Source organism: Chelonoidis abingdonii, chromosome 4, assembly GCF_003597395.2.
Source record: "Chelonoidis abingdonii isolate Lonesome George chromosome 4, CheloAbing_2.0, whole genome shotgun sequence".
Lineage (NCBI taxonomy): Eukaryota > Metazoa > Chordata > Testudines > Testudinidae > Chelonoidis > Chelonoidis abingdonii.
Window position 1 is genome coordinate 103,666,140 of NC_133772.1, and position 26,252 is coordinate 103,692,391.

Sequence of the window (26,252 nt, forward strand, 5' to 3'; positions counted from 1 at the left end):
TTGCCGACCCCTGACATATACATTGATGATATAGTGTGAAATCAAACCTGAAGTCTCAATTAGTCTAAATTCTCATAGACTGTTTTGGCCTTCTGACGTAAGCAACTAAAGCAATGATTAGATTTTTAAAATTTGTAACTGGATGATTAACCTCTCTTTGGGTGCAGCATTCTTCACCTCTGTGATTGATTGATTGCCGCCTGTGTTCTCCTGTGCCATGCCCTGGAACACTTGCTGCAGCCCACCTTGCCACTTTCTCTCTTTCCCATCTCTTGTTTTTTTTAATTGTAATTTCATGTTTTCCTTTTGTTTATGATTTTGCTTTCTACTGTTTGCTCCATATCTTCTGTTCTCGACTCATCTTCAGCTCTGTTCTGTTCAGTCACTATATACAGTATTGTATCTTTTCCCTACCAGTCAGCATGACTGTGTGTATGTTGCCATAGAGATCATTGGGCCATGTTCAGAGAGGAGCACTGTCTAGCATCAAGTAGAATGTGCAGGTAGCAGGTCAGAGGGACAGTGCACTCCCCTGAAGGTTTTGGCAGGGCCGGCGCTTCCATTTAGGCGACCTAGGCGGTCGCCTAGGGCACTAGGATTTGGGGGGGCAGCATTTTGCCACCCTTGGCAGCAGTTCGGCAGCAGGGGGTACTTCCGCGCTCTGGGTCTTCGGTGGCAATTTGGCGGTGGGGGGTCCTTCCGCGCTCCGGGTCTTCGGCGGCAGTTTTGTGACGGGTCCTTCACTTGCTCCGGGACCCGCTGCTGAAGTGCCCCGAAGACCGGGAGCATGGAAGGACCCCCACCTAGGGCGCCAAAAACCCTGGCGCCGCTCCTGGGTTTTGGTGCCTCCCTCAAGACTGGGAATCACTTCTTATTTTTCCCAAAAAGTATAAAATAATCCAAGGAGACAAGCACTATTGTGGCTTGAAATTGGACCTTTCAGGTACTTCATGGTTTAGAGCCTTGAACAGATATAGTGTTGAAGCCTGTGATATTTCCTGTTTTGCTCTTTTTCCTGTTAATGGCTTCACACATCTGTATTCTTTTGTCTCTCTTTTTTTCTTTTTCTTTTTTACTTCTCTCCCTCTTGTCAAAATTCTTAGAAAAGTTATGTCCTAAGATGTCAAATCTTCCTTTAACTTCCACAGCTTCATGTCTGTTTTCTTCAGTCCTTTATGGTTCTTTTTGTTTAGTCTCATATAGTTTAGAGTCTTCAGATCCCTTACCTGGCCCCAAATCCTCTGTGGTAAACCATGACAAACTGTCAGTCTTGGAACGTAACTGGAAATTCCTTTTTGATCCAGAAAAGCAGCAAGTATGTGTTTTTCCTTCCTTCAGACGGACGGCATCTGAGAATTACTATTTACGGTGGTGTAGAAATTGGAATCCTAATTAAGATGGTGGGGGAGGAATCTACAGTCACTGCAGTACCAAATCATACAGTCTACATACAATCATGTGATCCAGAATTATTCAAGATTTTACAAATGGGGAAGGTTTAAAATCTGTTCCAATTGTCCGTACAGATAGTATATTAACTAAATCGATGTCTCATATAGTCAGTATTGCTATGTTACTGAATACAGTGTGTATGCTGCAATATGTCATTCACTCCTTCACTGGCATTGTGGCAATGACACAGTTTGTCTTGCAGCAAATGTCTCTTGTGTTTTAGGTGATGAGATGTCATGGAGATGTGAGGGGGTGGGAAATAATGACCCACATTATGATAAACTTAGCTAATAAAGAGCTCTACAGAAAGCTTTTGTTCATAGTGCAGTAGATCCCTAAGCTTCAGTATAAACTTTGAACAAAGACTAGCCTGCTACAGTTTTTCTTAAATGCATGTAGAAAGATTACTGCATGAATTTTATTTTAAAAAAATATTGTGGTAGAGGAATTAGTACTTTTAGTCATGAATACACTGTTAAATCTATAGTCACTACAGGATCTCATGTATAAATGAACTAGTTTAAGCATTACAAATGTTGTTTAGAGACTTGAGGGAAAAGACACTGAGAAATATAAACACTGGTGCTGCATTTCTTACAGTAGTTTATTTTGCTTTATGCCTAGGCTTTGTTTTCTCCTCACCAAAGGGAAATATTAAACAACTTTAGTAAAGCAACATAACTGACCCACATTTCTAAGATGTTTGTTTATAATTAACCTGTTTTGAAGTACTTTGTTATGAGTGGAAGGATCGGAGAACTAGGCCTTACATTTATTAATAGTTAATCTACTTTATTAGAAGGGAAAGGTTTCATTCCCAAAGTTCAGTCTGTTGCAGAACTGGCTGGCTTCATCTAAACCAGGATCCAAACTTTCATGGAAAAACACCCCTTTTCCACCATGTGTTTCCTCTCCTCACTCTGTATTACGCTGAAACAGTCTTTTGTGTGTAATAATATTCCTTTTTACCTCCAAGAAGTTTTGATTGCAGTTGACTCTGATGGTTTACCATTGCTAGTCTTGGGATGGAGCCAGGCTAGAGACTTGCATTACATACCCAACTAAGCAGAGAGGAATGACAACTCTCGCCTGCTCCAATTGGCCATCACATATTTCATGGTGACTAACTTTTACATCTGAAAGCATACTTTCAATGTAGTTACATTGTTCCATAAATATTACTTGTATGCACATATCAGAATGATTGAGTCTTGACAAGTTATGAACTTTCTCTAGAAACCTTACATGTTACCCTTGCGGATAAATACTGTGTAAGATGTTTGGTCTTGTCAGTTCTGAGATGAGTTGTTTGCGAAGAACAGGGAGGAACCTGTGACAAGGGGCCTCTGGGTCACACCGGGGTGTTGCAGTCATTGGTTATATTCATATCTCAACTATTCATTCTAAGATAGACCTGCTGTCCTCACCATATACCATTTGTGATAAACGAGTCCTACAGGTTTTGGTAGAAGGCCAACAAAGGAAATACATAAGGTGTAGATGATTGATCACATGGTATGCTGGGCAAACCACTCGAAGGCTTGGTCTCTCTTTTTGCATAGGATGTCTCAGAAGGCATGGTTGAGTTTGTATTGATGCCCTCTAATAGAGATACAGCTGAAGGTTGAAGCCTGAGCTAGTAGAGATTGAAGGCAGATCTACACTTAAAAAACGGTGCTTCTGTAGTGCTTTAGTGAAGATGCTACGAAGCAGACGGGAGAGTTAATCCACGTCCGCGAGAGGTGGTAGTTATGTCAATGGGACAAGCTCTCCCGTCAATATAGTACTGTCTATGCTGGGAGTTAGGTAGGTATAACTACGTTGCTCAGAAGTGTGGATTTTTTCATACCTGTGAGCGATGCTGTTACACTGACGTATGTTTGTAGTGTAGCCCTGGGGGATGGGCCTGAAAACTCACCATCATGCACAATTCTACTTTGAAAATGTGGCTAGATGGAGAAAATACTGAAGGCGCTGAGGCAACTCCTACTGCTGATTTGGGTGAAAAACTAGCTCAGTAAGAATAGCTGAGGAAGTATGTATTTATGAATATAAAGTAATTGCTTAGTTTTTTAAAAAATCAAATAATTTTGTTTCCATTTTAGAAAACTTAATGAGACCCCTTAAGAACTATGGCATTGCATGGTGAGTATATATTTTATTTTAAATCAAGCCACTTTATAGATTTATTTCAGATAATTTTGTTTTAGATCATGTTTGAAAGATAAATTTTTGCTTTACTGTTTCAGCATGTCAATGGGTTTCTTGGTAGAAGAGACTGCACCAGTTGTGTGGAGAGGACTCATGGTAATGTCAGCTATAGAGAAATTGTTGAGGCAGGTAAGGCGTTACCTAAAATGTTGTTTGCTTGATAGAAAAAAGCACCTCTGTTGTAGGCTGAACTCCAAATTGAGCAATTATTGAAAGAAATGCCCTTAGTGTGCAATGTTTGAATGTGTGTTGCACATTCACAATGTGTCAAATGTGCATTTTCCATGATTTAGTGTTTTGCACTGCCTTTTAAGTACTGTTATTCATAAGCGTCTGAGGAAAAAGGGAAAACATGCTTTATAGTAATTTATTTTCTTCCTAATATCAATCACTTCATGGGAAATTTCAAAGACTTAAATGCACTTAACTCCCATTGAAACTTGTGGGAGTTGTGCTTAACTGTTAGAAAATCTATTCCTTTATGTCCAGTTGAAAGTTGCAGGATTAATACACCAGTGACAAGAAATGTGTATAAATAAAATAAGCATATCACTAATGTGGAAATGGACACTTGTGAACAATAGTCCAGTGTAGGAGCAGTGTTCAAAATGACGCTGCTTCAGTCAGATACTTAAACATATACCTAACTCTAAGCTTGTGAGTAGTCCTAATGATATCAGTGTCATCAGTGGCACTGCTCATAATTTTTTTGAATGGATGTTCGGAGCTGAGACTTTTTGTGTTAAGAATTAAAATCTCTGTGTATTCCCTTCATTTTGGTTCCTAGACATTGTTTATTTATGAAGAATTTAAAAATGGGTATTTTCTACTAACTATGGTGAGCTTTCAACCCTGTCGAGGGTTAGAGAATTGAACCTGCACATTAGGAAAGATGAAAAGTAAAACTTGTTGCATTTCAGTATGCTCCTCAGACAAGGCTGTGCTAGGGGCCATGCATGCTTAAAGTGTTCCTCTCCACTGTTTATATCTTTCCTTATTCTTTTTGTGGGTTTTGTACTATTTTTGAAAATGGTGTTTTCAGATGTAGATATTTGAATATGAATACAAGGAACCATGCATGTCTTTAGGACCTGCCTTCTTTATATATTTGTTTATTCACCTACCACCCAGAGTGTTTTGATGGGGTACTCATGTATCCTATATGAAAATCATGAGCTATTGTCTCTGTGTGATGCAAATTCATCGTTAGTTAATGTATTCATTTTCTGGTTTTGGCATTTGGACTTATTTTCCCTTCTCCATATGAATGGAACTGTGATGTACTAATGAACTAAAAGAAATGCATCAAGGCTACATGTTTAGGCTTTTGCATAGTGGCCCATATTGCTCAGTGTTGACATGTATTTCAGGGATTTAAAAAATACAGCTAGGTGACTGCAAAGGTTCTGATTGACCTCAGCAAGTTCTTGCAAATCATTTCATTCCCAGCCTGTTCCCATCCTAGTGCTGTTGATTTCCCCTTTGTTTCTAGCACAGGCTTCACAATAGGTCTTTGTGGTTAACATCACACCAATCAGATAAGCCATAATTTAGGGGGAGGATATTTTTCTGCATTAATAATGTGCCAATGACTGGGACCGGCAACTCCATCCCCCTGGCATGCTGTGTTGGTCAAGATCACAAAAGCTACATAACCTAAAACTTCAGAGATGATGCTGAAGTCAGCACCTGCTTTATTCACAGACCAGTCCCTGGGAGACCAAGGATTTTTGGCAGTCAGACCGTTGCTATTATTTCAGTCACTGGTATCCCCAAATGGGAAGCAGATGCCAGTTCCCTTTTCCAGGTGCTGATAATGGCATATAATGAGTTGGTTGTTACCTAGCAACTAAAGAAGCAGTTGCACTCCAGCAGATCCTTCAGCAGGAATGAGACATAGTTCCTTGACTATGGGAGCATTAGTGATTTCCTTGACGATGGAATTTCGCGTTTGAATGAAGCAGGTTTAAACTGGTAGTGGTTTTTATTTTTTGGCAAGAATTTTCTTGTGTGTGTGGACTAGGCACCCATTAATCCTTCATAAAAATAAATTGTTGACTTCCTTTCCAGGAAGAAAGAAACTCGTAGATCACAGGAAGCATCAATAGATTCCAGTGCACAGGTAGTTTTTAGTAAATTATCCACCTTGACACATGCTGTTTTAATACATTTAAGTTATAAATTTTCCTACTCAGATGATTACCAGTCAGTCTTGAGATCAGTTTAACTGCAAGGCTGATAGAGCTGTGGTCTAACCTAAGTTAGAGAGACATTCCATGTTATTATTAAATATAGTAGTGTTCCATCATACACTGGAAATTATATTGTGATGTTTAGAGGTTCTTAAATCTCTCTCTCTAGGACCTGAATTCTCTTAATCTGTCATTGGTCAGTTCCAGCCATTAACTGTTGTTCAACAGGATTATTTTTTAGTCTGAGGTTTGATCCTTCGCAGGAGATCAAAATTCTTCTAGTTGTTTATATTCACACTTAATCTCTTAGTAATTTAAAGCAGGTCCTTAAGAAATAGCTCATTTTCCCCCTTCAGCTACAGATAAACAATCCAAACTACTCTCTTAATCAAGGTTTATAGTACAATATATTGAGTTTAAGGAGCTCTCAGACATTCAGACAAGGAGATAAAATATTAAGTAAAGTTTCTGAGATAATTAATTCAGCCAGCTCTGAGACTGCAAATGTAGTTTAGGGCATAAAGTAGAAAAAGTTTATAGGCTTTCCCATTAAAAATAGGTAATACTGTTTAATGTTCTTTATCAGTTTCAGAGTATAAACGCTACTTATGCATTCCGGTGTATAGCTTTGCGTCATTAAGTACATTTAACAAGGTCTTATTTCTTTTTTTATATACAAATAAACTTGTTCTGCAGGACCTGTTCAGTTCTTCAGAAATTCCAGTGAGGCATCAAAAGGTCTAGCGTGCAAATTCATCATGTGTTGATGGTGATGGACAACTGTACTGATGGTACTTAACCACCTTCTATCTCTCTCTCCCAAATTTTTTGGAACCTCTAAGGTTCACAGATATGCAGTTTTTTGTAAAGTAGATTTTGTTACTTGGAGAAACCTAATAATATTTAGCACTTACCGTGTATAGCATCTTACACTCTCACATTCCAAAATTCTTTGTAAACATCAAGCCTCACAACAACCCTTTGAGGTGGGGAAACTAATGTTAAACCCGTTTTAAATAAAGGACACACAGATAGGTTGTCCAAAGGTCTCATAAATAGTATGTAACAGAATCAAGGACAGAACAATGTGATCTGTGTTACAACCTAGCCCACTATCTCTCCATAATGTTTCCTGTATGTTGCAAGTGGATCTAATTACAGGACCCCATGTGCTTCCAAGCCAACTGGGTCTGGGCAGTTCCTAGTCACTATTTTGAGCTCTAAGTCTGTAAGGTACGCTCCCAGGTGCAGACCTCTTCTCTGTGCCTGTCCTTGGGACCTGGGACTCTACAGTTCAGCCACCCCAGACCCTGACTTCCAAAGGTCCACCCCCAGAATTGTTTAAGCGCTCTCCCTCATGGCCCTGCTCTAGGCTGTGATCACTCAGGAACAACTTGACAGCAAACTGAGGAACACAGGGTTAACAAAGAAATTCCTTAATCAGTCATTTTCTTTTGAAAACGTACCAGAGACTCACAGCTTTGCAAAATAACAGAACTTCTGTGACATTCCCACTCCTGTAGTCTGGTCTCTCCACTTCTGAGAGTCCAAGGTTGCTCAGTATTTCAGATGATCCATAGTCCTTTCTGATGTTTTTCTCTCTAGCTGGTCTTGCTTACATATGACGATGGTCTTATGCTATGTCTGTGTTACAGCTGGCTAACCTGAGCTGCTACCTGTACTGCTGGAGCAGTGCTGCTATTTTTATTATGTTAGCTTGAGCAGAGCTAGTGTGTGTGTTTGCCTTCTCATTCTGGGAAACATGTTCCCAAATGCAGTGTAGATGTACCCTGAAATTCAGTATCTCTCTCCTTTTGCCATATTCCCAGGCTGAGAAGCTGCAGTTCTATCCGTCACAATGGTGCTGCTGTGTAGAAAATCCTTTGTTCTTAGAATATTGTCTCTATGGGTATACCACATCAAGAGGTCAGGATATGTGCGCAACTGTGCACTCAGGATCAGAGATTTTTTCATCAGCAGTGTCTGCGAGTCTATGCCTGTGCCCTAGATGCCCTCATACTCTAGAATGAGGGCATATAGGGAGAGATGGACCTGCCACCACTCGAGTTCTTTCTCAGCTGCTGGCAGCTTGAGAGAGAGTATTATGGTGTCCTCTAGCTAGCCTGTGGCTTGCTACACCTCTCGCTAAAATTTCTGTATTTTCTTACATTTTTTTTCTTTCTTTACTTTTGGTTTAGCACAATTTGTGCTTTTGAAAAGGAGAGTTTCCTCATCTTTTTTTCTTTTTGCTTGATTCAAGAATTTGAACTATTGCACCAAGTGCAGGTTATGCACGTGATCCTAGTCTTCAAAACCTGCAGACCTGCCCGTAGATCTTTCCCCTGCAGTGGTGGACATTCAAGCTGGCTTCACTTCTCAAGGAGTCTCCCATCCCCTCCAAATGTAAGATCAGCTCAGGATTTAAGAGCAAATCTAAGAAATTTAGGTAGGACAGGCTCAGACTTCTGTTAATGGAGTGCTTGCTGAGATTCATGGGATCCAAGTCAGGCCTCTGTACATCAGATCCTTGGAGAGCTCCAATGATCGTCTCTCTACAAGGATTAGCAAAGAAGAGAAGGCCCTTCCCCAGAATGGAATAAGGGAAAGGGAAGGTCACTCCCTTGATCTGGGTCTCTGGTCTTCCTTATTGGTTCAGCTAAGGTGCCTGTCCTCTCCGGTACTGAGACCACAGTACTGGCTAAGAAGTGATACCTATATTGGCACCAGATTCTGTGTCTGCAAGGACTCTAGAGCTAGGCCTAAATCATTGTTGTTACAGCCTCCAGCAATCACACATGAAGGACTTACCAATTGTACTTCAGTATTGTCTCTGGTACCACTAGATATTCTGACTCCCAGAGTCTTTGGTACTGGCCAGTCTTTTGGCCCATGTGCCCTTTCAGCTTCTGGAAGAGCCTGAGTCACTGTTACTGAGGGGTACCAAGAGACACTACTCATTGCTACCCTCTCACCTGCAGGAGCCTACTTATGCTCTGCGACCAGCTTCAGTGATGTCTTTCTATCTGGTTCTGTCATGGCCTCCAGTCCCTAATAAACGCTTTGAGGGTTCACAGACACATTTCTGGACAATATCAACTTGACACCATCCAGTAGCTTCTTATCAACAGCTTCTGGTACCTATACAATTACAGGATCCCTTTTGGCTCGCATTACTGACTCTTCCACTGGTACCAGTGCCATTTCCCTCCCCGTCCTCCCCGCCCCCTCCATTGACACAGCAGATGAGTCCTCCTCAGATTCAGATGTGTCCAAACAGAGTTCCCCTTTCCAATCTCCTTCACTCAGGGTACATTCTGATGACGAAACATTTAGTAGGGCAAGGATAATATCGGGGTCCTGCCCCTTTTCCTTACAACCCACTGAAGTGAGCTTATTGAAACCCCTGGGCCACTTATGGTGACCAGTTCTACAGGGTCCCATCTCATAAAAGAGCAAGTCAAGGGTCACAACTGCTGCCCTCTAGTCTTTCTACACAGCAGACATTACAGGAGTGAAAGAGCCACTGCGTAAAGGAGCCTTCCCACAAATCTTCCTCTTCATCAGATGAGGCTGTCGTGGCTCCCCCCATCTTCTTATGCAGCTGATTCAAGGCTTTTCAGCACCTTATGAGGCGCCTAGGAGAGAGACTCTACATATCGCATTGGAGGAGATACAGGAGACCCAACACTCTTTTTTTGGACCTTGGGCTGCCCGACGAGCACAGAGAAGAGGCCGCACCGGCAGGAGCTATGCCACTCAAGGACCTTAGAGACCCGGGGGAACCCTGGATCATTGCTGAGGGAGAAAGGGTAGGAGGAAGCCCAGGGGAGTGAGCTGGGGAACCAGTCAGTGTGTTTCGGGAGCATCCCTGTGATTCAGTGGTGAGCACCCCCACCCTCACCCCCACCAGGGCCTTGGGCTGGGACTCGGAGGAGCAGGGAGGGCCTGAGTCCCATTACCCTGGGCACTACACCCCAATAAGTGGCACCCCACTTGCCCATCAGGCCAATAGGCCACACAATTCCACTGGGTTGGACTACTCTATTGACTCTGGCCAATAGGCCATGTTGCCCTGGTGGAAGGGCCACTTAGTAACTCTGGCCATGGGGCCCCAATGCTCTGGGAGGAAGGGCTGCTTTACTGACACTGGCCACTAGGCTGTTTTACCACATTTGATAGGGTCATGAACAAGGGACCTAACCATCTGCTATACAGTTTTTTCCCTTCTCGCCTTTTGTGACCTGTACCTACCCCACGACAGTGCTTCACAAAAAATATTGAGAAATAAACGTGTCAATATAACTGTGAAATGTAATAGCTATAGTAGCAGTGGTTTCTTATTGTAGGGGGAAAATAAAGCAAAGCAAACTCTAGTATAGTAAGCAACATACCTTTGCCTATCAAATTACTGTTCATGTTGACATTCTGTGGTTATAACATTATTTCAAGTCTGTTTTTACATAAATACCAGTCATTGTTTTGTTGAGATGATCAAAATATTGCTGTTACTATGCATTTCATTAACATAACGGTAGTTATGCAATATTTTTGGTTTGTCATAACTTACCAAAGTAATCAGAGATTCTAGTTACTAAAGCATCCCATGCTTTCAGTGTTGTCATAGCATCAAGTGAAATGCTAAGTTCATTCTTACCCTCTTCCAGGACAGTATAAGTGACGTATATAATAGGCCCTTCAAAATTCTTCAGTGCCATCGCACTTGTACAACATTAAAGTTCATAATAGCCATGTTACCAAGGCCTTTAATTGCATTATTATGAAAGGAGGAGAAGGGCCAAATGAAATCTGTGACTTCGAAGATGTTTAAATCCAGATCTGAACTTTGTTGTTTGGGTCCATCTCTAATATATATTAAATGCAAGAGATGCAAATAGTTGTTAACATAAGATGGCCTGCTTGCGTGTGTGTGTATGTGTGTTTTTATTTAAAAAAAAGGGATGGGGGAGAAAAGGAAATGAGAAAGATAATGTCTGACAGTCAGATGCTTAGTAAGTTGCTAAATTTGAGCCACACAAAAAGTACAGAATTTTAAATTAACTGTATGGGTGAATGAAGTCTGGCAGAAAGACTGCATGACTTGCTAGACTCCCTCTAACGCTATGTTAAAAATAAGAGGGTGGGAAAATATCAGTTTTGTTATATGAATTGTACTTGATGGCAAGATGGACATGGAAAGGGTGTGAACTGCTTTCCCAAAACACTGCCAAACTTCAGCATAGCATTCTGTACATATAAAATGATGCGGTCTAAACTGGCTGTTACCACTCAAGAAAGAGATCTTGGAGTCTTTGTATATGGTGCTCTGAAAACATCTACTCAATGTGTAGTGACAGTCAAAAAGTGAACAGAATGTTAGGAATCATTAAGAAAGAGATAGCTAATAAGACAGAAAATACCACATTGCCTCTATATAAATCCATGGTATGCTCACATCTTGAATACTGCATGCAGATGTGGTTGCCTCATTTCAAAAAAGGTATATTGGAATTTGAAAAGTTTCAGAAAAAGGGCAACAAAACTGATTAGGGGTTTGGAATGGCTGTCATATGAGGAGAGATTAATAAGACTGGGGCTTTTCAGGTTGGAAAAGAGACGACTAAGGGGAGAGATATGCTAGAGCTCTATAATATCATGACTGGCGTGGAGAAAGTAAATAAGGAAGTGTTATTTACTCCTTCTCATAACACAAGAACTAGGGGCCACCAAATGAAATTAATAGGCAGCAGGTTTAAAATAAACAAAAAGAAGTATTTTTTTCACACAATGCACAGTCTGTCCATGGAACTCTTTGCCAGAGGATGTTGTGAAGGCCAAGACTATAAAAGGGTTCAAAAAAGAACTAGATAAGTTTATGGAGGATAGGTCCATCAGTGGCTATTAGCCAGGATGGACAGGGATGGTGTCCCTAGTCTCTGTTTGCCAGAAGCTGGGATGGGTGACAGGGGATCGATCACTTGATGAATACCTGTTCTGTTCATTCCTGGCACTGGCATTGGCCGCTGTCGGAAGCAGGATGTTGGGTTAGATGACCTCTGGTCTGACCAGTATGATGTTCTTATGTATTCTCTGGAGTCCATAGTACGTTTGTATTGTTAGGGTCCCAAGAATGTGTAATGCAAATTATTTATATATCTAATGATTCAATTACTACTACACCACCCCCACCCTTAATGGTCTCTTACACAGATTAAAAATACAGTCCCTGCCCTGAAAATTTACTATCTAAAGTGGGACAAACGGAGAATATTAAGATGACTGGAAAGGAAAATTAAGTTAAATAAATAGAGTCACTTATGGGAACAAATCTTACAATTATAATATTTAAAAGAGAGGTTCAAGTAGGATATAAACGAATCAGTAAATCTGAGAAAAAGACAAAGGGCAACAAGCCAAAGCCGTCTGCGCTACAGGGCTCTAGTGGTACAGCTGCAGCTATGCTGCTGTAGCAGTGTATGTCAGATGCTTCCTACGTTGATGGAAAGGTGTCAACCTCAACCTGGACCAATCTACACGGGAGGTCCACTTTCTAGACACCACGGTGCAAATAAGTGATGGTCACATTAACACCACCCTATATCGAAAACCTACCGACCGCTATGCCTACCTTCATGCCTCCAGCTTCCATCTCGGGCACATCACACGATCCATTGTCTACAGCCAAGCACTGAGGTACAACCGCATCTGTTCTAACCCCTCAGACAGAGACCAACACCTACAAAACTCTCCAAGCATTCTCAAAACTACAATACCCGCACGAGGAAATAGGAAACAGATCAACAGAGCCAGACGTGTACCCGAGAAGCCTCCTACTGCAAGACAACCCAAGAAGAAACCACAGACTCCACTGGCCATCACATACAGCCCCAGCTAAAACCCTCCAGCGCTCATCAGAGATCTACAACCCATCCTGGACAATGTCCCCACTTTCACAGGCCTTGGCTGGGAGGCCAATCCTCGTCCACAGACAGGCCTGCCAACCTGAAACGTATTCTCACAGCAACTGCACACACACATGTAAGTCCAGCTCAGGAACCAATCCATGCAACAAACCTCGATGCAACGTCTGGCCCACATATCTACACAGCGACACCATCACGAGACGTACCCAGATCAGCCACACACCATCACCCTGTTCAATCACCTGCACGTCCACCAAATATATGCCAGCCAATGCCTTCTGCTTCAGTTACATCGGCAAACTGGGACAGTCGCACGGAAAAGCATAAATGGACACAATCAGACATTAGGAATGGCAATATACAAAAACCTGTAGAGAACATTCAACCTCCCTGCCGCATATAGCAGACCTTAAGGTGGCCATCCTGCAGAAAAAAAACTTCAGGACCAGACTTCAAAAGAGAAACTGCTGAGCTTCATTCTCTGCAAATTTGACACCAATCAGCTCAGGATTAAACAAAGACTGAATGGCTTGCTCAACTACAGAACCAGTTTCTCCTCCCTTGGTTTTCACACCTCAGCTGCTAGAACAGGGCCTCATCCTCCCTGATTGAACTAACCTCATTATCTCTAGCTTGCTTACTAGCATATATATACCTGCCCCTGGAAATTTTCCACTACATGCATCTGACGAAGTTGGTATTCACCCACGAAAGCTCATGCTCCAAAACCTCTGTTAGTCTATAAGGTGCCACAGGATTCTCTGCTGCTTATGCTGTTTGGAATAGCTCATGACTGAGTGCCAACCTCAAGGCAGAAACCCCAAACTGTTTGTATGTTCTATAATTTAGATTTCAGCACCCAGTAACAAGTGAGACCTCCTAAAGCACTATGAGGGTATGTCTCCATGGCACGTAAAAACTCACAGCTGGCCCATGCTAACCAACTTGGGTTTGCAGGGCTCAGGCTATAGGGCTGCTTCCTTGCTGTGCAGACTTCGTGGCTCAGGCTGTAGCCTGAGCTCTGGGACCCTCCCACCTTGTAGGGGCCTAGAGCTGGGACTCCAGCCTGAGCCCAGACCTCTACACAGCAGTGAAACAGCTTTGCAGCCTGAGACCTCTGAGCCCAAGTCAGCTGGGCAGCTGCAGGTGGCCAGTTGCTGTGTAGACACACCGTAACAGTCTTACAGTGGAGTCACAGTCCCACTCGGCATTCCAGTCTATCTTGCGACCTAGGTCTCTGTGATAGGTGGTCACTTTAATCCAAAAATCATCCCAATTTTATTCAGTTTACTCCCAGTCCCAAAGGACCAGACATTTACCCCTGGTCAGTTGTACTCAGATCTCAACCCAAAGACAACACCTGTAGCCAATTCTGTAATAAACTAACTAAAGATTTATTAACTAAGAAAGAAATGAGAGAGCTGTTTACAAGGTTAAAACAGGAAACTTACACAAATGAGTTACAGTCTTAGATCTAAAAAGCTAATATAAACGTCTGTAGTAAGCAGCTCTATGTGTCCTTTAAGGCTGACCCATGCCAAACAGTATGGGGATCTCTTGCTTATGTTTAGGAATGTTTGCCCCTCAAAATCCAGGGTATGGCTACACTTGAAATTTCAAAGCGCTGCCGCTCTCCCAGCTCTCCCAGTGCTGCACGTAAACCACATCCTCTACGGTTTTTCGTGCACATGTACAAATGACCCACAGAAAATAAGACATATATAGCATTGTTTTAGAATGCCAAAGTTTTTCATGAGTCATTAGTGAATCTTTATATAAAGTAGGTGGGGAGGTGAAGGGAAGCAAACTGAAGTACTTAATTTTATCATTAGGGTCTATAAGGCCGTTGTCTGTCCTGAGGTCAGTAAAAGAGAATCTGCTTATTACTTAAAGGTAGCTGTTACAAGGAATTGCTTGCTTCATTTATCTGTGGTTTTGCTTCGAGTGCTTGCTTGTGTCCATTCTACATTAGGTGTTTGCCTGCCACGTGCACTGTTGCCAGAGGTTTTTCCCTCATTAGTATTCGTGGGGCTGGCTCTTGCGCCCCGTGGTGCCACATGCTCATGCGCCGGTATAAGGGGTGCTGGTGGCCAGGAACCCTCTCAGATCCTTCTTACCTCCCTGTGACGGTTGCTGGAACGACCTCTCTTCCTTCGGCAAGGCTTCTTCTCAGTGGAATCTGATTCATAATTTGTTAGTTTAAGTATAGTTTTAGTGTATATAAATATTGTAGTTAGCATTAGTGTAAATAATGTAAGTAGATAGTCCCTATCGTTGAGGGACTCTCTTCACCCCAGGGCCTGGGCATGCCCTAGTCCTTGGGGTTCAAACCTTGTGCCTCTTGCAGCAGATCTATTCCTGTGAGTGTCCAGCTCTCCAGCTGCTTGAAGTGCTTGGGAGTAACTCATGTGAGGGTAAGTGCCAGATTTGTTCGGACTTTAGACTTCACAGAAAAAAGATAGAGAAATAAGACTGAAGACTATCCTAATGGAAGCCAGTCTCAGACCGGCCTCAGAGCCAACCCACTCTGATTTTGCACCAAGCACTTCGACCTCAGTGCAGAACACTTCTCCAGCACTGTGCTCTTCCCAGCACCTTTCACCATCTCCAGTGCCATGGAAGAAGCACCGACACAGGGCACTTGCTGATGCAGAAGAAGGACAAGCATGGGGAAAGCAGCAGAGCGTGAGCTGCATTGGGCTAATCCTCGAGCTCCTCCACCCCCAGTTCTATAGGGGCACTGTTGACTCCAGTCAGAGTGAGTCTGCTGCAGGACCCTCCGCCAACACCCATAAGGCACTGTGGCACCAGCAGTATAGTGGTTCCATCAACCCCGGAGGGTTTTGCAGTGGCCAGAGACTTACTTTAACTCCTAGTTCCCCTGACTCTGACGGGACAGCCACTGGCTATGATGTCCTTGAGTATGAAGGAGCATGGAGCTTCGAGCTCCTTCCCTGCACCAGGCCCCCCAGGACTTTCTAGGGGCAAGCTGCTCCTGATACTGTTGTCACGACCATCTCCGGTCCACCATCGGTCCCTGGACTCCCAGCACCAAATGGAGGCAGAGAAGACTACTGCTCCACTGTGGTCACTGAGGGAGGACTCGTCTTCTGAGTCCAAAGGGGAACCCTACGTTCAGCCTAAGGGCCACCATTGATGCGCAGCCTATGTACCACTGGGCTTTTGTGAAGGTCCCCCACCAGCACCTGGCCAACAGGTCAGTGGCCTATGCAGTGGCTACACTGGAACCCTGGGGGTTTTCCCTTGGTACCGGGTCCTCCCTCCCATCGATCATACTAGGTGGTTTTTGGGAGGCGGGCTACCATCTCTTCCCACTCGGCACCGGACCATGACTCATTTTCCAACCCTGGTACTGATGTTCAGGATGTGGCCCCCGTGGATGTAATTGAGGCTGAGGAAGGGGAAGGAGCCAGTCTTCTCCTCCTCCTCCTGAGATGAGGCCATCTTGCGGCTGAACAGCTCGCTTCCACAGGATGATTTCAGGGCCCATCAGGATGTTCTGAAGCGGATAGCAGCTAACCTGGGGCTGGAGATTGAGGATCTTAAGGAATCATCCCACAGCCTTATTGACATTGTGGCTGCAGCAGTTCCCTCCAAAGTGGCTTTAGTTATTAATGAGGCTGTAATGGGTCCAGTCAAGACCCTGTGGCAAACTCCTTGTCTGCCCCTCACCTCAAAGAGGGAAGAGAAGAAATTATTCTGTGTCAGCAAGTGGGTATGAGTACTTGTACTCCCACCCTCTGCCAGGGTCCTTCGTTGTGTCAGCAGCCAACAAGAGGGACAGGCAGGGCCAGATAAGCACTATCCCCAAACAAAAGGATGCACAAGAACTGCACTGGTTTGGGAGGAAAGCTTATTTAATTGGTAACCCACGGCTGCATATCTCTAACCAGAAAGCCTTACTGGGGAGATATGACTACAATGTATGGGACTCCTTAGCAAAATTTAAGAATTCTCTGCCTCAGGACTCAAGGCAGGAATTTTTTATCCTCTTGGAGGAAGGTAAGAATGTGGCTAGGACCTCTCTTCATGCTGCTCTGGGTGCTGCCAGTGTGGCAGCCAGGACAATGACCTTTGCTGTCACTATGAGATGATGCTCTTGGCTCCAATCCTCGGGACTTCCTCATAAGGTCCAGGAATCCATCCAGGACCTCCCCTTTGAAGGCTCCTCATTATTCTCGGAGCAGACAGATGCCATCACCCAACAGGCTCCAGATGACGCCAGGTTTGGCAGAGCAGTGTTGCAGTCAGCATGTTCATGGACTCCGAGGCCACCTCCTGAGGTACTACTTGTGAGTCACCTAATGTGGAATGGACATGAGCAAGCACTTGAAGAAGAAAAAACAGTTACCAGCCTTCCATAACTGTTGTTCTTCGAGATGTGTTGCTCATGTCCATTCCATGACTCACCTGTGTGCCCCTCTGATGGAGTTGACTGGCAAGAAGCAACTGAGAGGGTGTGAGACCGATGGCACCCCTTATACCGGTGCTAGAGCCAGGTCGATGGATACCGCTAAGGGAAAACTCTTCGGCAATGGTGCATGCGGTGTGTTCACACCTAATGTGGAATGGACATGAGCAACACATCTCGAAGAACAGCAGTTACGAAAGGTTACTAACCATTTTTTATTTATATTGACTATAATATTAAAATTGTTACTCTTAGTCTCAGAAAGATGGATTATGTCTACACAGGGATGAAAAAAAACAGTGGCTGTCTTGGGTCCACTGACTTGGGCTCCAGGATGAAAAATTGCTGTGCAGGCATTTGGACTCAGGTTGAAGCCCAAGTTCCGGTACTCTGTGAGGGTGGAGGGTCGGTTGCATAGCTTGAGTCCTGGGAGCCCGAGTCAGCTGACCTGGGCCAGCTGTGGCTGTGCTGTGGGTCTTTTATCCTTGTGTAGACTACCCCAGAGGACCAACAAGCTTAATTCCTCTCAAGCAGTGATACTCAATAGGCAGCCCGTGAACCAAATGTGGCCTGCCAAGACTTCCTCTGTGGCCCGCCAGATCACCTTAAAAAGCGTTTATAATTAAAGTCACGAACAGTGATATGCTGCCTATCACTTGCCTATGAATTCCTCAGTAAGTAACTTACTGGCAGTGCTTTATTTGTAATGAAAGAGGTGCCGGGGCTCAGCTCCAGCAAGCTTCTGAACAAATTAAGCACTACTTACTGGATCTTACATTTTCATGATAGCATTAGTTAAAATTGAGCTAGGATGCTACCCATTTTTTCATTAGTGATGGAAATGGAGCCAAAAAGGAATGTGAGTGGGAGTAACCATCGCAAAGTTGACAGCGAAAACAGAGCTTTTAACCCAAACTGGACAGTGGATTCTCTTATTATGCCATTTCATTTAAATGCAAAACCTGTGTGCCTGTAAGGTCATCAGTGTGAGGTGCCACTTTGAATCAAAGCACAGTAACTTCAATGTGGCATTGCCTCCTGTCAGTGTTGCAGGACATGACAAAATTGAAAACTTGAAATGTTTATATTACACACTTCAAATGTTATTCTCACAGCATCAGTGACTGTACAGGAAAAAGCAACAGCTGCTTCTCTTCAAATAATGTTGGTACAAGCAAAAAAAAAAAAAGCCTTTCCTGGATACTGAGCTTGTAAAGGAGTTCACGTTGGAAATGCTGGAAGAGCTTTCTGCCAGACATAAAAACAAAGATGACATTGTGAACCGTGTGAAGCAAGTTCCCCTGTCTGATTGGAAATATTTTACGAGGATTGTTTGTCAGCACTGTTTCCAATTAAAAAAAATGCCAAACATGTCTGTTGCAATGGACAAATCAAATGATTTAAATAACACTGCCTAGCTAATGTTGTTTGTTAGATTTTATGGTGATGACATTTTCAAAGAAGAATTTTTGTGCTTAATACTATTAGAAAACTACACCATCGGGCAGATCATTTTTGAAAAGGGTAAAAGGCTTCTTTTTGGGGGAAAAAAAAAAGTTTAGATCTGCAGAAAGTAAACTTGCTTGTTACAGACGAAGGTCCCGCTCTGACATGGAAGGTGAAGGGCTTTGCTTCACGTTTGGCAGCAATACTCTCATAATTAAATACACTTCACCGCATCATTCACCAGACAGTCCTGCACAATAAATTGTGTGGGGATTTCAAAAAAGCAACGGGTATTGTGATGAGATTAGTGAACTACATAAACTCAACTTCTTGTTTGAAACATCATCTTTTTAAAGCTCTTTTACAAGATGTTTTAGTGAATACAGTGACCTGTCGCAGCACAACATTTGCTGGTTAATTTTAATTTATGACATTTGTGCTTGATTCAGTTTATGAAGGTGCCTTTCAATTAGAAATTTTAAGGCTCCAGAACTCAGATATTTTGAAGGCAAAATTCAGAGAAGTGGGAGTTTGAATTCCGGACCCAGAATCTAGCCATCTATTTTTTTAACATTCAGATCGATGTACCTCTGCAAATCTGGGTTTTTACCATGAATATTATAAAAAACCAACGCTGCAATTGCTTGCCAGATTAGCACCTGCACCAGTGCATATGCCTTGCCTTGATCTCTTACAAAGCTTGCCAGAGGTCATCAATGTCACCTCTCCCATTAGAGATTAACACAAACACAGGTAATCATGTTGATTTATATAAACTTTGTTAAAAGATAGAAACACTAATACTTACATTGCAGTCAAAGTCTGTCTTTATTGGCAACTAAAGTTTTTTTTTTATTATTTTATTTTGTCAGCCTTCTGTACAAATGGCTCACCTCTTGTCATAAAATTCTCAAATTGGTCCATTGGTAGCTCTAATTGAGCATCACAACTCTAGAGTCTAATGCAAAGCCCACTGAAATCAGTAGGAGCCTTGGCATTGATTTCACTGGGCTTTGGATCAGGTCCCTGATGTTTATATCTTTAGAAAAGTGCCTTTCGCTAACATGAAATGCTAATAATCACTTTGAAGGGTCTTATCTGCCCACAAAGAACTGGCCAAACCATTCCTAATCAGTATGTAGGTATGACAAGGGAAATAATTACATTTCTTGCAGTCTAGAACTAAGCATAGCTTTGAGGAGATACTGCTACTTCAGAGGGGGAAGAAAGAAAAGAATAGATGCTCCTTTTCCTCTTTTTCCTGTCTCGTATGGAGCCAGGAGGTCAGAATATTCCTACCTTTGGCTGAATTCAGTGTCTCCCCGTGGCACAAGTGTTCTTGTAGGTTCTTATTCAGCTGAATATAGATGAATGGACATATGCTTGATTCCTTCTCTCTCTGTTTTCTATTCTTTTGTTCCTTACTTAATGCAAGTAGTAGGATTTACATGGATTCTTGTTGTTTTACTGGGTAGCAGAAGCAGCCAATATGTAAATGGATTACGGTGTGTGAAAGGAATAAACAATCATAAAAGAAATAGGAAAACCAGGAGAAAACAAGAACATGAGCTGACATATTACTAAATTGGAAAACATTTGCTGTAAATTTATTTTAGTTATTTTTGAGGTTAAAAAACCCAACACAGTGAAAATGTAGTTACAGCAAACATTTCCTGGCCTGCTTCCTCGGATTCCATGCTTGTGCTTGTGCTGCTACTGCTCTTGTGGGAACAGGCTGCAAAAGTGTTTCTCTTCTCCTCCTCCAAATGAAACAGATGTGAATGTGTTGAGCCTTATTTACATAAAATAAAACAGATGCAAAATGTACTAATATTCTGCTAGGTTTACTGGTAGCCAGTCAGATTTTTGAAAGAATTCTGGGTTTTATGATACAAGCATGAAATTTAGCAGAATCTTAGGGTATGACCTAATAAAGATTTTCAGCTATGGGGCCATAGCTAACTCATGCCATATTGGCTCTGTCAGCCATTTTAAATTCTGAATGTATTATTTGTATTGATGATTTTTCGGATACTAACTGCCTATGGTATTAAACCATCCCAGTGGGTTTTTATTTTTGGATATTTATATATACCTATTGTCTTAAGTGTTCTAAAAATTAAAGCAATGAATTCTGATAGCTTGAGATTTATACAAAAATATTAAGAATTAATACACTCTGTAGCACATCACCAGGGAGTATACAATAAGCTTACGAGTTTCTGTTCATGAATGGAAAGTTACATTTCTGTTTTCTAATAGCAATATTTTAGATTGATTTATGCATAACAGGATATTGCTGTCTCAAAAAGATTGAAAAGACAGCTTACATAAACATGCAGCCTAAAACAAACTAAGAAACAAGAAAGTGTGTCAGTTCTCAATTTATTAAAACATCTTACTTCTCACTGCAGTATCACAGGGCTGTGCAACCTAGTGCTGCCTTGACACCTTGCCTGGCACCCCATTTTGCAGCCATATCTTACGAGATCATGACAATAATCACTTGCTTGTGGGAGGGTTGTCCAATCCAGTATGGGCATGAGACACTGGTAAAGCCTTTGACTTGTTTGAGCCAAGTGAAGAAGCTGTGTCATGACCAGGTATCTTAAGTGTTGGCTGGTCCAAAATCCAATCCGAAGTTCAGGGATCTGAATCTTTTGTACCTATGTAGCAGCAAAGACTGCCACATCTGTGTAAATTGTGCATATGAGCACTTTAGTAAATCCTTGACTAAATGCATCAGCAGCATCCAGTATCATTCTGGTATCTGTTTCCTTGTAGTTGCATGAGGAAAGGTCGCTCTTATCATTTGTAGGTCTGCAGTGTACATCCTGACCATTGGTGGTGATTACTTCTTTTGCCTTCTACTGCCAACTTTGCAATATGCTTTGCAAGGAAGTGGAAGAGTTCAGATGTGAAAAAAAACTCTAGCCAGTTTAGTGGTAGAGGGATGTAAGGTTTGGCGTGCCTCTTCACTTTCCTTTCCTTTCCTTTCCTTTCCTGCTTCTGGTCTGGCCCCTGAGATGGTTGGCAATGTAAACATCCCACACTATATCCATCCTTCTACCACAGTGCAGTTGTATCTTGAGATATGGAATTAAAACTTTTCATAACATCAGATGTTTCTAGCTATAGATTTCCACATGTTCACAAGAGCTGCCCTGTCCAAAATTATGGCATTAACTGCTTGATCCATGTCTTCTGGTTGACAGTAGTGCTCCAGAATACCTATCAGGTCAGATTTCTTTCCAAGGTGTAGTTGTCTCATCTGAGACAACTAAGGGGAGTATGCCTGATTCTCATGCTGAAAGAAATCATCCAGATTACCATCCCATGTTTGGGAAGCTATCTACAGCTTTAAGAAAAGGGAGAAGTCATTTTTTTGAGGAGGAGGAGAGCTTCAAGCTTTTAGAAGTCTCCCTGGCAGGAGGTTTGCTGAACCAGGGGAGTTTAGTTGGCTTGATATGCTCTGTTAATGGCTTGGTTTTGTCTTGCAATCTCTGTTACAAACATGGTGTACTACTGCTTCCCAGTCTTCTGAAACTCCCTAACAAAGACAACCACTGCAAGGTCTTTAATGTCCATACTCTATTCCGAGAAGGGATTACCCATATCTTCCATGACCCTAACAACTGCCTTGACATGTTGTTGTTGAAATGAAATCTGGACACCTTTCACTTGCTTGTGATGCTTTGTGTTAGACTCTTTTCAGGTGGTTCCTTTGTCTGCTGTAGCTTCAAATTTTCCTATCAACCTGGCCACCACTGATTCAGCACTGATGGGCCTCTGGGCTTTGTGTAAGTGCAACAGCTCCACTATCTCCTTTGATTATACCAGGAGCTTGGTCAAGAGCTATTGCAGAGAAAACGCTCTGTGTCTCATAAACAGTAAAGTTCCCATATAGGAACTGTCTAGTTGCGTGGATGCACTATGTGAAGGCTTACCAAGTCTTGGGGGTGAACAGGCACCTAATTAGTGTGAGCTTAATTAGTATGAGCTAGTGTGAGGAACCAAAGTGACAGCTTTCCAAGGCAATCAGTATAGAGAACAAAGTTTGCCTGGTGGATTGACAGCATATGTCAATACAAGACGCTCCAGAGGAAGTGTGATTTCCCAGAAGTGGAACAGTGAGCTTTCTACTTTTCACTGGTCACATCATTTATCATACACTGTGGGGGCCTCATCTCCCATGAGTTCTTGGGTATACTGTGTATTTGCGTTTTGGGGAAAGATGCTGGCAGTTATTTGGTGGGCACAACTACTATGTGTGACATGAGACACTTTCAAGGACTCAGCCTTTCCTGGGGAGGCCACTTTGGCCTGAACAAGGGCTTCCATCCATCCACTATCTAAGCCAGTCTCCGGTCAGCTTTAGACTTGCCATTTCTAGATGAAGACCATCCAGCATAATGACAGATCTGTCCTCTCCGTACCCAGCAGGCCAGATCCACTGTGTCTGTTTGGTTGTGGTGACAATAGAGGGTGATCCACAGTGATCACTTACACTTGGCATGGGTTTAGGTGGTATACAGCATTCCTTTTCACATCCATGGTGTGATGAATTAGTTCCACAGACTTGGAGTCATCTGGGAAGGAGATGGGAAGACGTGCAGTGAATGTCTGGTGTGAAGACTGCCACTGGCTGCTTGCTGGCCTAGTAAGCTGCCCAGGAAATGTCTTGATCTCTGTTGAAGGTATCAAGACTTGCTGATTGCCTTACTTGTTCAAGCCACTGACATTCTTCTTGTCGGGCTTGGGCAATCAGTTGGCAGTCAGTCTTGATTTCATCATTTGTGGCAGAAATGGAAGCATTGGTTTTCTTCCAGATCAGTGGTGGGACAATTGTGTAAGACTCCGGAAGTGAGGATATAGTCTTCTTCAGTGATGCTATAGTGTAGCAGTCCAGGGTGGGAATTCCATGGACAAACCCCTCCACTTGAGTCCTGGCATGCTCAAAAAGTGATATCCTGGTTCTGTGAAAGGAGTCTGTTGCTATGGTGGAGCTGGGATTGTGGTTTGTGTTGTTATGACTGCAGAAGTGAACAGACCATCCCAATGTTTTAGAGGACAGACTACATTCTCATCCTCAAAGTGCTGGCATGCACTGTTTCCCATGCAGATAGAGATGGCCAACACTCTGTAATAGGAAATGGACAATCCAAGTTTAAAGAAGTATCTACTAGATCACTTTTCATGTCTGCATGAAGTGTCAAACCAACATAGACTGGTAAAGGAGTTTCTCAAGCTTTGTTGAGAAATTATTCCTTCATGGCAATGGATGTTGCTGTTGTACTGCAACAGATGTGCCAAAATAAGGGTAGATGGATGAATGGAAACGTGTTCTGGCTGAGTTGTTAATGTTTAGCCCATCCAATATCATGTGCATCAGTGCCACTAGTGAATCAGGCAAAGATTTTGCTTGGCATCTGGGGTCATATGATCCTGTGTCACTCCCAGCTGTTCTAGTCTAGCTGTATAGAGCCTCATGAGGGCTGCTTATTCAAAGACTTGAAGCCATCTTCATTCAGTCTTGCATCTTCAGTATATGCTATCAGTTCAATGAAGTCAATTCCATGTGACATTTTCTTTTTGTTGATTTGCTCAGGTTTCTTCCCCCGACTTTTTTGTAGAGATACCAAACATCTTGCATGATACTTTGCCTCTTGGGTCACTGAGTGTGCGTCTACACAGCAAAGAAAAACCCGTGGCTGGCCTGTGCCAGAGCTCGGGTTACAAGGCTTTTTCATTGCTGTGTAGAATTCCGGGCTCAGGCTGGAGCCCGAGCTCTGGGATGCTCCCACCTTACAGGAATCAAGAGCCCAGGCTCCATCCTTTGCTCCAAAACCTACACAGCAATGAGACAGCCCAGCAGCCAGAGCCCAAGTCAGTTGGCATAGACCAGCCACAGGTTTTTCTTTGCTTTGTAGACATACCATAAGTTCCCCTGTGCTTAAGTCCTTTGCTGAAGAGAGATAAATTTAAGCATGTGCTTAAATATTTACTAAAGACGAATACCCATTTTGCTAGCAGAGCTACCGTGAGCACATCAGTTGTTTGCTAAATAAGACTACCGTGATCACACATCAAACTTGTCCTCTTCTCTCTAGCTTCCTATGGAATATTGAGTCAAATTTAAGGTCTCAGTCCTTTCTTCTAGGCCCTCAGTGGCCTGTGCCCAGGGACAGCTTCCTTAGCAACATAGAAATTTAGCCTACATCTCTTGAACAAAACCAGACAAAACTCTAATTCCAACTGGAAGGAGGTAGAGGAAAAGGCTCCAATAGAGCTGTGCTTAATGAAAGAAATAAAAAGTCGTGGACCATGACCTATAACCCCTTCAGACCCATCCACAATGTGGGGTACATAATTATCAAGAAAATACAAATTTATAGATAGATATCCCTGAAGGGCATGTGACAGAGAATACTATAATCATCATAGATGAAACAAAACCAAGAAGATTAAATTTACCATGCTTTTTAGAAGTTCAGCATGCACAGACTACAGATACAGCTTTCACGAGTTATTCCCATCAGTGCTATTCATCTGAATATAATGAGAGAAGTTTTTATGTGTGATTGCCAAATTGTTTGAATATTGGCAAGCCCAGTGTAACAATATGGACTGCGTTTCTAGAGCCCCGAGACCGTATTTGAAGTTCACAAAAATGAGGATTGACGTGGTAGAGAAGAACAAAAAAGGAAGCAAGTAAATCCAAGCTCATGAAAAGCAGATTTTTCAAAAAGAAACCAAAAAATATTTTTAAAATAGATATCCCAGATCTTTAAAAGATTGTTGAGGTTGCTTCTGAATGCAAAAACAGAGGCCAGGCAAGCAAATTACCTGGCACTGGCTTTTTCAACTCTTCCATAAAGTTCTTTCCATATTCTTGACCAGAATCACAGTGAAAAATAGCCCAAATATCTGATCAAGAATGCAGGTGTCAGATATGCACCATGGAATTTTCTTTAAACAATGTAAAGAGAACACTATTGTGACGTTCTGTACCTCGTGGCAACATCTTGCCACCCCCATGTTCATCCTTATATAATGATTGTGTGGTATCCAATGCAAAGTTTGTCATGTTGGGTGTCTTCGGAAGACTCGTGATGCACTCAGCATTGTTGTTACAGTGATGTTATAGTAATTGTTGTTACAGTAATGTTATAGGTTATAATTTCATGTATATAGGTATGAGGCTGAAAATATATCTTCATGGCTTAAAGCAATCTTCGGCAAAAACTCTTCAAAAGCAGAGGGGCAGCTCATACCTCATCAGGGCATGTATGGGATGAATCCAGCCCAGCCTCACAAGAACAAAAGAACTGGCCTAGGCAACAACGAAGGATCTGTTGGACTCACTAGAGAGTCACCTCCGTTCCTTTAGTGAGTTTGGGACTGCGATGAGGTAATGCTCACCTGACTCTGAAGTGGGGGGACAAAGCCAAGAGGGAAGAATGGACATGATGAAAGGGAGAGAATTTGCCATATTCTTCCTCTCTTTTCCACCTACATCTACAGGCACCACACCAAGTGCCTGAAGCGCTGTTCAAAGGGGAGAGCCTGGCTGAAGAGCAGCCAACCAGCCTGTGGTGA

At 42.6% G+C, this 26,252-nt stretch overlaps 1 protein-coding gene across 1 annotated transcript in view; it reads left to right on the forward strand.

Moving 5' to 3' along the window:
* Nucleotides 1-26,252, forward strand: part of NUBPL (NUBP iron-sulfur cluster assembly factor, mitochondrial) — a 190,958-nt gene that overhangs the window by 60,991 nt on the left and 103,715 nt on the right. The window contains exons 5-6 of the mRNA XM_032773081.2: nucleotides 3,558-3,597; nucleotides 3,702-3,792. Of these exons, the coding sequence (XP_032628972.1) occupies nucleotides 3,558-3,597; nucleotides 3,702-3,792 (131 nt within the window). The remainder of the gene's footprint in view (nucleotides 1-3,557; nucleotides 3,598-3,701; nucleotides 3,793-26,252) is intronic.